We start from the raw sequence: 13,918 nt of genomic DNA, 5'->3' as shown, positions 1-13,918 counted from the left end.
TAGACTAGCTTCTTTCTTTAATTTATCTTCTGTGAATTACTGGGAACTTTTACTGGTCTTTTTCTTCCTTCATGGTAGTTATTCTCTATGGTGCCTAGCTTGGTGGATATACATATGCAGTTTTCTCCATCCCCGCCTCTTTTTTTTTTTTTTGCTTAAAGCCCTTGTGATTAAATTTGTAAGATTCTATAAAAATATATTTTTACAAACTCTTTTTAGGTATACTCTATCTCTGGCAACAAATTCATCATTACTATATTTTAAGCCATAGTTCAGTTCTTGGATACCAGCTTCTAAACTATTCAATCTTCTGAAGCCTCCCTCGCTGGGGACAACAATGCCAATGTATGATAATTACTACAGAGAGTCAGAAAAAAAGAGATGTAAACCAATCTGAACCAGAATATTTAGGAAAATCTTCAGGGAAGGGGTATATCTTAAAAGAAAAGTTGTTAAGAAATTACAAATGAATGGTTCTGAATCAAAGACGATACTTTTTTTTCATAAAAGACAATACTTTTTTGGGGGGAAGAGTGTGTGAGGCAATTGGGGTTAAGTGACTTACCCAGGGTCACACAGCTAGTAAGTGTCAAGTGTCTGAGGCCACATTTGAACTCAGTTCCTCCTGAATCCAGGGCCGGTGCTCTATCGACTGCCACCTAGCTGCCCTGACAATACTTTTAAATGAAAGTATTAAGACTATAAATACTCAAATAAGTGACTTCTGGAACTTCATGTCCATTAAGTAAAGAAACTCATATTATTCAAAACCATGGTTCATCTAATCCAGTATTATGACTAAACATTTAAGTACCCAGTATTATATGACTAAGGGACATGTGGTACAAGGGCAAATTGAGTGAACAGTTGTCTTACATGGCATGCAATTTGATAAACTCTTATTATTAAATGTTTTCTATATAAAAGGCAGTGTGTTAGGCTGTGGAGATACAAGAACAGGTGGAGGAGATCCTGCTCTAAAGCTTACAGTTTAATGAGGGGAAAGACATATATACAAATAACTATGACGGAAGGGAGAGTGTGATAAGTACAAAGAGGTCTAAGGCAACGTGTTTAGAAAATCTAGGAGGGAGAGATCCCTTTCACTCAGTAGGGAGAGGCAGGGAAAGCAGAGTGGGTATCAGAGAAGGATTCATAGACGAGAGGGCACTTGAGTTGTACCACAAAGAGTAAGATTTCAATAGATAAATGGGATAAGGAAATGGGTATCCATTTAGGTTTGGGGGATGAATGTGAGCAAAGGTGAGGGGATGCAAAGGGGCAAGAATTAAAGATGAGGAATAGTCTAATTGGGCTGCAATTAAGAATATACCAAGTAAGAGATAAGGCCAGAAAGGTAGGTTGGGGCTAGGATATAGAAGATCTTAAATGTATAGGGTCAGGAGTTTATATTATTCTGTGTTGGCCTAAGGAAGTCACTGAATATTTAAGTAGAGGACTGGTACAGTGACATAAGATTTAGAGCTGAAAAGCACACAGAGATCTTCTCTAAGTTCTTTATTTTACAAATAAGAAAGCTGAGGCCCAGAGGGGTTAAGAGACTTGCAGAAGGTCACAGAGTTAGTAAGGGGCAGTGGCAGTCAAACCCAGGTTTCTTGACTTCCTATGCAGCACTCTCCACTAGACCAAGAACAGATTGAAGATAAGACCAGAAGCAAAAACAAAACAAAACAAAACAAAAACACCCAATCCTGTTAGGATGGTAGTATAGTAGCATATAGGAATATATGGCATACACACACTGGCCTGAAGTAGGGTGGTTACAGTACAAACAAAAAGGAAAGACTATGAGTTATAGTGAAGGTAGGAGGAATGAATTTTTTTAAAAAAGTATTTATTAAGTGCTTACTATGTGCAAAGCATTGTACTTTGGGTGTACAAATAGGAAAATAAAAACCTCCAGAGTCTGGCAAGTAATTGGATTCACAGGGTAAAAGAGGGAAAAATTAAAATGATTCCAAAGTTACAAGCTTGGGTGACTAGGAGGATGGTGATGTCATCAGTAGAAATAGAGAAACCAAACAAGGTAGGAGAGTTTTGGATGAGGAAGTGGAAATAAATAATTTAGATTTGAATGCATGAGTGTGAAGTCCCAATAGGAGTGGAATATCTAGATAGTTATGTCTAGGAGGCATTTGGAAATAGGAGACTGGAGATCTCAGGGGAAATTACAGGGAAAAGTTACAGATTTGGAACTTTTCTACATTTAAGTGCTGAGATCACCAACAAAAAGTACGGAGGAGGACCAAGGACAGAACTTTAGGGGATATCAATAGATTAAGAAGATGAAATGGTACTATTAAAGAACAAGAAACATAAGGATAAAATGTAACAGACTCCAAGAGAAGATTTAATAAGGACGAGATGATCTAAAGTACTAAATGAAGAGGTTAAGAAAGTCAACAGGAAAAAAGGGTGATTTCATTTTTTTTTTAAGTGAGGCAATTGGGGTAAAAGGACTTGCCCAAGGTCACACAGCTAGTAAGTGTTTTTTTGTTTGTTTTTGTTTTTTGGTGAGGCAATTGGGGTTAAGTGACTTGCCCAGGGTCACACAGCTAGTGTCAAGTGTCTGAGGCCGGATTTGAACTCAGGTCCTCCTGAATCCAGGGCTGGTGCTCTATCCACTGCGCCATCTAGCTGCCCCTACAGCTAGTAAGTGTTAAGTGTCTGAGGCCAGATTTGAACTCAGGTACTCCTGACTCCAGGGCTGGTGCTCTATCCACTGTGCCATCTAGCTGCCCCGATTTCCTTTTCAAACATCTGAATTGCCTCTCAAATATCCTAATTTTCATTAATACATTTGTAGATGACAAGACCACAATGAGTTATATGAACCATTTTTAAAAATATTATTAATATTTTCAAACTGTACAGTCTTCTTGGAAAAAAATGGCATTTATTTAATAGATTCATTAAATATTAGGGCTGAAAAGGAGCTGAAAAAACACCTGATTTAATCCCCTCACTTTTTCAGATAAAGAAACTGGTAGGGTAAAGCGACTAGCCTAATTTCACGTCTGGGATGAGAAAAAACCAGGACAAGAACTCTGTTCCTTCATTGTCTTAAATATATCTCATTCCAGTGCTCTGAGTATTACCAGAATGGCCCTTTGACATTCTTTAACTGCATCTTCTCATCCTTTTCTCACTTAATTATTTCTTAGATTTGGTGAATAATGTCCTCTTCACTTTATTGAGACCATTTATAATTTTATAGTCTTTGGGTCTATGATCTTCTCAGTTTGGTCTTTTCAGACTTAAAGAGTCCTCATGTTAGGGGGCAACTAGGTGGTGCAATGGATAAAGCACCAGCCCTGGATTCAGGAGTACCTGAGTTCAAATCCAGCTTCAGACACTTGACATTAGCTGTGTAACCCTGGGCAAATCACTTAACCCTCATTGCTCCACCAAAAAACAACAACAACAACAACAACACAAAAAACCAACCAAACAAAAGAGTCCTCATGTTTTTAAGACTCTTGTCATAGAGTAACCTCCCAAATCTTTAATCATATTATTTCCTCTCCTCAAACTAGTTCTATTTTATCTTTGGTGCAGTAAGGCTGCAGAAAAAACCATGACTTTGTAAAAGGGTAAGCATTTTTTATTTTTAATGTTGTTCTTGAGAATAGTCAGTAATTTCTTGGCCCTTTTGGTTACAACAATGCCTTGAGTTGATATCTTCAGGGATCAGTCTACAATGACTCTTGAATCTCTTAGGGAATAGATCTTACTCTTAGGAATTTGTGTCAATTCCTTAAAGATTTTAAAGGTCAGATTTTTAAAAATCAGAATTATTAATCACAAAGAGTTCTTACAGAACATTTAAAAAATAATTCAAGATGAGATGTATTTTTATAAATTTCTTTAACTTAACAAATCTAAAACTGAATTAATTTTCATACCTCAGAAACCCATGCCTTATTTCATCTGAGAAATAGAATTTCCTTATTTCTGCTGAGATTGTCACCATCCTTCCAAACTTAGTCATCTTCATATTTGCCCTTTTTCTCCATATCTAATGAGTCTTATAGATTCTACCTCCACCACATCTCTAAAATCTTCCCCCTTATTTCCACTCACAGGGCAGTTACTTTAGTTCAGATCAAGACTTCTTGCCTGTACCTCTACAATAGCAACCTAATTGGTCTCCCTCCTTTCAATCTTTCATCTCCAATTCATGCTTCAAACAGCTACCAAAATAATCTTCCTAATGCAAAGTTCAGACTAGGTCACATCTCACTTTCCCAATGTTCCCCACCCTTCCTAAGCTTCATTGGTTCCAAATGCCACTAGAATAAAATACAAATTCCCTAGCTGAACAATTAAAGGCCTGCAAAATCTGGCTCCTGCCTACTTTTTCAGACTTATTTTATATTAGTCCCCTTCATATAACTGAAGATTTTCATCAAATTTCTACTTCCTGTTTCCTGAACTCCAGATCCTATTTCCATGCCTTTGTGCATGCTGACCTCCCTGCCAGCTCCTTGACCGGCTTTTTCTTTTTCTTCGGGTTATCAACACAATATTCTTGAGGGTAGGGACTGTTTCACTTTTGTAGTTGTATTCTCAGAGCCTAACAATATCTCATCATATAATGGCTGTTTAATGCTTGATCACCCCCATTTTTTTTAGTGGCCATCCCAAAACTTGCATTTGCTTAATAGGGTACAAAATGTTGTTCAAGCAGTACATCACCTCCCTGAAGGCCAGGACTGTTTGGTTCTTGTCTTTGCATCCTCACTGCCTTGCAACTCCTAATTGCTTAATAAATACTTACTTATTGGGTCATAACTGATAGAGCAGAAGGCCGACATCCTGTAACTATAGTTTAGTTATTTTTTTCTCTGCATGCATTGTCTTACCTTTATGGTTCCTTCCTGACCGTGTCACAGCCCACTCCTCAATAAATTCCAGTATCTCCCTATCACCTTCAGAATCACAAGTCAAAATCTCGCCTGGCATTCAAAGCCCTTTATAACTTGCCCCTCCCCCACACCTTTCCAGTCTTCTTATACCTTATAACCATCCCCCAATCCCAGTCCCCTGTGTATTCTACAATCCAGTGATCCTGACCTCCTTGCTGTCCCTCACATAAAACATTCCATCTGATGACTTTCACTGGCTGTCCTCCACCTGGAATGCTTTCCCTTCTCAGCCCCAACTTCCTTGAAGTCCCTGCTAAAATCCTACCTTCTACAGAAAGCCTTTCATGATCCCTCTTGTGCCTTCTCTTTTTGATCACGTCCAATTTCTCCTGTATCGAGATGTTTGCATGTGGTTATTTGTATGTTGTCTCTTCTGTTAGATTTTGAGCTCCTCAAGAGCAGAACACAGTATTTAGCACAATGCTTGGAACATAACAGGCACTTGATAAATATTTATTGACTTCCTAACTTCAAAGAATCATAGATCTGGAGGGACCTCACAGGTCATCTACTTTAGCCCAAACTGAGATCCAAAGAGGTTAAATAACTTGCCCAAGATCATCCAAATATTTCAGCATCAGAAATGAGAATACAGATTTTTCACTGCCCCTCCCCCAATGAAACTGTTGTTGCATCGTTCAGTGGTGTCTAACTTTAAGTGGCCCCATGGACTTTGCCAAGGGGATTTCTTGGCAAAGATAATGGAGTGGTTGGCCATTTCCTTTTCCAGTGTATCCCCATTTTACAGATGAGGAACTGAGGCAAATGACTTGCCCAGGGTCTCAAAAGTAGTAAGTGTCTGAGGTGGGGTTTGAACTCAGGTACTCCTGACTCCAGATCCAGTGCTCTATCCACTGCACCACCTAGCTGCCCCTACAATGAAATTAATATACCACTTGGTCTCAGACCTTATAGCTATTAGCTTTTTTCTATTCAGAAGAATGACTTCATTTGCAAAAATGAACATTTTCCTATCTAATCCTTCCTCCAAATCTTTTATAACAGTATAAAGATTAGTTTTAGCTCTGATTTCTGAAAAGTACATCGATTTACATTTATCTATCCAGAGTAGAGCCTGCTTATCTAGACTTTTTTTGTTTTCAGTCTTTTAACTATGTCCCTATTCAATTTCAAAGGAATTAAAAAGTTTTTAAAAGTCTCTGCTATAGAATCTCCTCAAGGGATTATTTGATAGCTTAAAAAGATTTTATCCATAATAGCCAGCCTGTGTTCTTTTCCCCCATACCTTTAAGCCTCACTAGCATGCCTATTTAATTCCAACTGCAGGATCATTCCTACTCCATATTAGAGAACCAATACTGACCTTAGTCAAGCAGACTCTGAAGAGCATCATGCCTCATAACTGAGCTAGTTTTTGTATACATTCCACTATGACATTATTGATTCTATCTCACACAGTGGCAAGGTCGCTGCCCTTGTCACTCAGTCAGCAAACATTTTGTTAAGCACTTGCTATGAGTCAGGCTCTGGGCTAAATGCTGAGGATATAAAGAAAGTCAAAAACACAGTCCCTCTCCTCAAGAAACTCACATCTTACTGGAGAAACAGCAGGCAAATAATGATGTGTATATAAGACATATTCAGTATAAATGGAAGATAATCTCAGCATTGCACCCCAGTGGTTTATCACTGATTTTCATTCCTTGTGCTCGTTATCCAGTCTCCTTCCCAATTGGATCTCTGCCAGTTGCCAATCCCATCACTTAAATGAATGAGCAACTTGGATTCTAGACCCCTTGTTGACAATACCAAAACACAATACTTTCTGGGTTTTAGTTTAATTTGTTAAATAAAAAAAGGTCAGTCCTAAATATCCTTTAGGGTTACTTTACAGATCAAATAAACTTCACTGGTTCACATTAGAAGTGTGACTATTAGTGAAGTGAAGGTCAAGGGTGGGGCCTGTAGGGTCTATTACATGAACTGACACAAGTAGCTTAAGATGATAGAATACAGTAATGATGGTGGTGGTAGTAATAACAATAACAACAACTAACATTTACACTGCTTTAGAGCTTACAAAGTGTCTTACAAGTATGGTCTTATTTGATCAATGAGGGGATTATATGAAATAGGAAAGATAGTAAAATGAAACTTGAAGAATAAATGAGGGGAAATAAAGATTTCCAATGATGTGGGAGAAAAGGAGTGAAGAAGGAAAACAAAGTAATTTGGGATCAACAAAAATTATAGTATGAATAAAAAGAAGCATAGAAAAATTTACATGATCTGATGAAGTCAAGAAAACAACACTGATAATGACTACAACAATGTAAACTGAAAGCACACCACAAAACAATCAAAAGTGAATGTTGCAAAATTACACACACACACACACACACACACACACACACACACACCATTCTTTGTAGAGATGGTAGATCCATGGGTATGGTACATTATTCATATTTTTAGACTTTTTGATATGATGCTCAGTTTTGCTGACATTTTTCTCTTCTCTTTTTGTTTAAAACATTTTTTTTAAAAAAATGAGATGGTTGGGGAGGGAATATTGGGTGATATAAAAAACCCCCACAAGACATCAATTAAAATGTTTTTTGTCAAGTACAGTAGACACAAAGCAGGGAGAAAATGGTACCTGCTGAGCAAAAACTATAGGATATGGGTACTTCAAAGAACCACCTTATTTGAATTTCAGAGTAGATAGAGCCCAGGGCTAGAGTCAGGAAGACCTGAGTTCAAATTCAGCCTCAGACACTTGACTGCTGTGTGAACCTGGGAAGCCACTTAACCTTTGTTTGCCTTAGTTTCCTCAACTGTAAGATAGGGATAATAAAAGCACCTATCTCCAAGTGTTTTTGTAAAGATCAAATGAGATAATATTTGTAAAAAGTCCTTAGCACAGTGCCTGGCACACAGTAGGTGCTATATAAATGCTTATTCCCTTCCCTAACTTTCCCTTCCTTTCAAAGAGTCAGAACAAAGAGAAAGCAAAAAGAAGCTATGGAACATAAAGGGAAAAAGGTAAAGTGAAGGACAAGAAATTTATTAAAGAATAATAAGAAAGAATATTATTAAAGAATAATAATTATTTTAAAAATAAGAAAAAACCTATAAGCCACAGGAATACAGGAAGGGCAATAGAGAACTTGAGAGGAGCAATAAGTGTCAAAGGTGGGGTAAAAAGGAGAAATTTCAAGTAAGTCACAAAGAGTTAATTAAATCCAAGCAAATATAGTGAAAAGCATTATAAAACCAGAAATGTACAAAAAGGTGGAAGATAAGATGTGCAGTCTGTTGGGCCCTGAGGCACAAGCAGCAAAATGGAAGAAAAAATAGAATTAAATTGTTTTACAGAAAATCGTGTTAAGGGTTTTTGGGGAGAGGACTTGTTATATTGTGGGAAAAACTGTAAATATTTTTTATTTTCTAAAAATATACTCTAACTTTAAAAAACCCCATCAGAATCACATGAAAAGGTATAAAATAATGCTATGAAAAGTATCAAGAGCTAGAGAACACAGGAGAATCACATACTATCTACTTTGTAACTATATTTAGAAAAAGAAGCATAAAAAATTTACATGATCTGATGAAGTCAAGAAAACAACACAGATAATGACTACAACAATGTAAACTGAAAGCACACCACAAAACAATCAAAAGTGAATGTTGCAAAATTACACACACACACACACACACACACTCTGCTCCAGAAAGAGGTAAAAGACAGAATATATACTCTCCCTTATCAGATTGTCAGTTCCTTGAAGACTATACCTATGTGTATATATGTATGTATATGGACACACACTAATGCCATCAAATGTCTCTCAAATATAAAAGCCTATATTTTTTAATTCCAAAGTCCTTCTAGTATTTCAAAATTGTTTCAAATAATGGAATATTACAATCTCTAAAGAATTAAACTTGAGTAACACACAGAAGGGTATTAAGAGGGACATGGCAGATGTGAGTAGTTTGCAATAACATAAGGATTATAATTCAAAGACTAGGGAGAAATGGAGAAATGAATTTTAGAAAAAGATGGTCTGATGACTTTGTAAGAATAATGTCACTGGACAGCCTTAGTACTCTCTGGTATTCTCTCAATATCAGAAGAAAGGGAGGAGGTCGATAGCGCTTTGAATGCACCCCTAGGTGTAGAACTTTTGGCAAATCAAGAGTTGCACAGGATGGGCCTGGAGGCATGGGCTCCATTAAAAGCATCGTTCAAATCAATGAGATCCCAGATCCATTTTAGTATTTCTCCCCAAAGACTTTTAGCTATTTCATCTCATTTATATTTCCCGTACAGCACAGAATACTTCCCGGTAGATGGTACGCAAGCATAAACTTGTGGAATTTAATTTATCCATTAATTATGAACCTTCGCCACAACTAAAGATAAAACATAAACCTTTCACCGGTGTTAGTTTTAATCGAGCTAGACCAAGCATTCTCAATATAGATTTGGTATTTTAAAAATTCGTAAAACAGTATCCAGGAAAAAAAAGGTTTTTTTTGCAAGGTATGCATTATAAACCACTCACTAGTACATTTAAAGGCTTTTTTTAAAACGGGGTAGGATTAGATAACTTTTCTTCTAGCTTTAAATCTACTATGATCACATATCCCATTTAAAGTTATTGCTGTAAACTTCTGAAGCGTCAAGATGAAGCTTGAAACTATAAAACAAAAGTGAAATCATCGTACAGGCTTTGTGATCATTTCAAATCTGAAGCGCTGCTCCACGCAGTGATTTGGTTTCCTTTAAGTTATACAAAAGGGGAAGTGTACTAAATGACATTGTAGTAGATAGAGCTCTTGAACAGTCTAATGCTCTGCTTTAATGTTGCCAATTCAAGCGGTGGGGGGGGGGGGGAGGGGGTTACCAAGCGCCTATTAGCACAACTAAAACGCAAATGTGCAAGTTAAACACTCTGGGAATGTCTAACTCTTGGGGCAGGATGGAGGGACATTAAAGTTATTCCCAGAAAGGCAACTAACTCTTCACAGTCCAGAGGGCAATAAATCACTGCTTGAAACAACAGCGAAGAACTGTTTTGGGGAGCAAGAATCTGGGGAAACGAGGGGGGAAGTGGTTGGGAGAGAGGGAAAGCTCCACCTACACCTTACCCGAGGGGCACGGCATTCCAGGGGACAGCAAGTAAAGAAGTGGCATAAAACAGGCGGAAAGGGGAGAAGAAAGAGAGGAGGATGGGAGGGGTGTTAGGGGAAGGAGGAGAACAGAAGGAGGCAGGAGGGGAATGAAAGGAGGCAGGAGAAAGGGAATGGAAGGAAAGGGAAACAGGGATGGAAAAGAAGGGAGGAGGGAAAGGGGGCAGAGGGAAAGCGAATACAAGGAGGAGGAGAATGCAGGGCAGAATGGGCGGAGGGTAAAGGAGGAAGGAAGGGGAGGAGGGAAGGGAGGGAAACCTGGGGGCATCCTCAGCCACGCCCTGTGGCTCGGCCCGGGAAGGCCGAAATGGGAGGGAGCCTGAGTTCCGTCGCTGCCCCGGCCACTCTGGCCGCCCCGCCCGCCGCTCCCTTACCGTCCGTAGCAGAAAGCCCCAGAGCAGGACGGCCGCGGCCGGGAGCAGCCGCCTCTTCGTCCCCATCCCCCTCGGCCCCTGGAGCGCCTGTTCCAGAGACGCTGGCTGCCGCTCGGACCCGGCAAGGAGGAGCCGGCTCCTGCCCGTTCCACTCCACTTCCTTCCGGCTCGGACCCCAAGCGGGTGGCTTCAGCCTGGGCGCCAGTGGTGGAGCGAACCTCGACTTCCGCCCCGACGTGTCCAGCGGGGGCGGGGCGGGGGTGGATGGGGAAAGATGGGGAGGACTGAAGGAAAGTCCCCACGCGTGGCTACGCCCCGTGGGCGGGGCTCGGTGGGGATGGGCGGGGCTGTCACTTCTGACCTCCTGCTCCCCAGCCTTTCGCTCTGCGTTCCCCTTCTGGACAGCTTTGCATTCTCCTAACCAACTCTCTCCCGTGGTGTGCCCCACATTCCTTTCAAGCCCTATCTTAGTCCCCACATTCCCTAATTCGCCTCTGGCCCAGGTTAAGATTGTACCATCTAGACCTTGGAGGCACGACCTCTCCAGGAGCGTCCTGCAGCAGCGGAACCTCCAGTCCTCCAATTCGTGCTCATTTTTCACCTAGTCATGAAAAACGTCGCTGTGGTAGCGAGGGGGAAAGCACTGGACTTGGCATGAGAACCCGGGTTTGAATGCAGACTGTGTGATCTTGGCCAAGTCATTCACTTCCTGGCTCTAGGCTTCACTTCCCTCAGCTGTCAAATGGGAAGAGTGATACCCTTACTATCCAATAGCAATAAGTAGCATTCACATAGCATTTTAAAGCTTGGAAGAACTTTACATGTGTTATTAGATCCTCAAAAGTTGAGGAGTGATTACATGAACTACTCACAGTCTTTCCTATGGAAGGTATCTCCCAGCCACTGCCGCTGGCAAACTAGACAACCTTTACTCTTCTTTCTCACTCTCCTTATCTAATCAACGTCCAAGTCCTTTGACCTATATCCAATTAGTGGTTCGTCATTTCCACCCTCATAACGTCTACCTTGATGAAAGCCCCTGTTCTAAATTGTAGGTCTGACCCTATTCCACACACTTCAGTAGCTGACTTTTACCTCCAGGATGAACTATAAAACCCTCTGACTTTCCAAGCCCTTTATAACCTGGCCCCTTCCTACCTTACACCTTACTCTCCGCTAAATACTAAGACGGAGGGGGCGGGGCACAAATGCCTCTGCTCTGTTCCTTAAACAAGACACTCCATCTCTTTACTCTGGCCATCACTGGCTGACACCATGTCTGGAATTCTCTCCTTCCTCACCTCTGCCTCCTGGCTTTTTTCAAGTCCCAGCTAAAATCCCACCTTCTACAATAAGGCTTTCCCGATGTTCCTTAATGCCAGTGCCTTACCTTTGAAGACTACCTCCATTTAATATATATGCATTATGTAATATGTAATAATATATAACATATGTATACTATATATCTTGTTTGTGCATAGTTATTTGCTTGTGGTCTCCCCCATTACACTGTGATCTTGGAAACAAGGATTGTTTTTTCCCCTTTTTTCTTTGGATCCTCAGTGCTTAGCGCATACTATATGCCTGACACTTAACAAATGTTAGTTGACTGACATAACTAATGACTGTAGTGGGATCTGAATTTAGCAATTCCCATCTCTAAGTACAGAATTCTAGTCACTGAACCACACGGTCCACTGGTTTATTGTTAAGTATCAAAGGAGAAGGAATCTAAAGAAGCAATGAATCATTTTGAGCCACAGTTTCCTTATTTGGAAAAAAAATGGGGACAGTATATGAGACAAACTGTATCTTCCAAATTTGTTGGAAGTGCAGTAAGGGGGTGTTAATGGGAGAGCATCTGGTTGCTCAGGTTGGAACTTAAAGGATATCAGTACTATATATTTCTCTGTGTGGGAAGGATTAACATTCATTGATTCAGTTGATACAACTGCTAAGATGTACAGTGGATAGAGCTAAGTCTGAAGTCAGGGAAGGCCTGGGTTCAGATTTGACCTCAGATACCACATGACTCTGGGAAAGTAATTCAATCTCTATTTGCTTCAGTTTCCTCAACTGCAAAATGGGGATAATAATAAAACCTACACCACAGGGTCACTGTGAAGATCAAATGAGATAATATTTGTAAAGTGCTTAGCACAGTGCCTGGAACATAGTAGGTACTAGATAAATACTGCTGCTGTTGTTATTGTTGTTATTAATGGACAATTGTACTGGGAAATATTTAAAGTTGAGATAATGGGCTATTATCCACCAGAAGTTTACATTCTAGTAATCAGCAAAGTAGAGTGCTTTGAGAATAGGAGCCTCTAAGCTAGTATTTAGCATTTCAGGTTTGTGAATTTAGCTGATTCTCAATAAGCAATTCATTTCAACTAGCATTTGTTACATATTGTCAATGTATAGTTAGAAGCACTCGGGATACAAAGAAAATAGAAAAAGTTTCTGCTCTCAAGGAGTTTGCATCCTATTCTAATCAAACCCATTTTGTTGTTTTCAATTGTGTCTCACTCTTTTATTTCTATTATTTTCAGAGGCACAGACAGTTTATCTTTACAAAATGAGATTAGGAAGAGAAATGAAGAACTCACTGGTAGTAAACAGCAAGAGGCAAACATGTCTTCTTGGATCTGTCATTTGATGAGATAGATTTTCAGTTACTGTGCATTTCCATTGTTCTTCTGTGGAAGTACACATGGCAGAGACTTGGGAATCCAAATGCCTGAAACTAGTTGACTCATGTTTCGAAACTACATTGTTTGCAGGGCTATGATTGCCACTGTGGTTAGCAGTGCCCCAGAAGAAGGTAGTGCTGGACTGCTCCCACAAATCTTTATTCCAGTCTTCATCACAAGGAGGGTGTTGCCATGTGTTCACAATCAGAGCCTCCAATCTATAGTTCCTGGATTAACTGACAATAGCCTGTTCAGTGCTGCTTTTATCACTAAAGCTTGAGTTGTGGTGGCTGATTTCAACTCAGAGAACTTGGTGGTAAGGGTTGAAAGGACACGTCACCAATTTATTTGCAACATCCGGGTGCTTCTTTTTGCATTTGATCAGATATTAATGGAATCTACAGGCCCTGATCTGATTTTTTTTTAATCATTTGGGCATTGTATCAGCTTCTCTGGATCTCAACATAATTGTTTTCCATGTCTGAATTGAAAAGGAAGCAACCCCAAGTGATCTCTCAAAGCTGTGATTCAAAGAACCAGAATGTCATCTACCAAAAAGGTTGCAACTCAGAGAAACAGAATCAAACTCAGAGCCAGCCACACTCTTTTGCTGTTGTTGTTTTAGGGAGCAGCTTAGGATCATTGATTTTGCTGTGTAATTGCTCAAATGCAATCTAGCCTATTGGCCTATTTTCTTACTCCTATTCAATTCTGGGTCCAGTTGTCTTCTTCAGTG

The 13,918-nt window shown here is 39.8% G+C and overlaps 1 protein-coding gene and 1 pseudogene across 3 annotated transcripts in view; both read right to left on the bottom strand.

Moving 5' to 3' along the window:
* The window catches only part of SPPL2A (signal peptide peptidase like 2A), a 68,072-nt gene extending 57,332 nt beyond the window's left edge, over positions 1–10,740 (bottom strand). Inside the window, exon 1 of one of the 3 annotated variants that reach the window (XM_043985695.1) lies at positions 10,487–10,740. In XM_043985695.1, the coding sequence (XP_043841630.1) occupies positions 10,487–10,552 (66 nt within the window). In that variant the 5' untranslated portion in view covers positions 10,553–10,740. Of the gene's footprint in view, positions 1–10,070; positions 10,094–10,486 lie in introns of those variants that run through there. The other 2 variants (XM_043985696.1, XM_043985697.1) reach the window with 2 other exon arrangements.
* A 2,424-nt stretch (positions 10,741–13,164) lies between these two features.
* On the bottom strand, positions 13,165–13,661 carry LOC122739147 (annotated as a pseudogene).
* Positions 13,662–13,918: the final 257 nt, after the last annotated feature.

Source organism: Dromiciops gliroides, chromosome 2, assembly GCF_019393635.1.
Source record: "Dromiciops gliroides isolate mDroGli1 chromosome 2, mDroGli1.pri, whole genome shotgun sequence".
Taxonomy (NCBI): domain Eukaryota; kingdom Metazoa; phylum Chordata; class Mammalia; order Microbiotheria; family Microbiotheriidae; genus Dromiciops; species Dromiciops gliroides.
The sequence above is the reverse complement of the archived record's forward strand: the minus strand, read 5'-3'. Positions and strand labels throughout refer to the sequence as shown.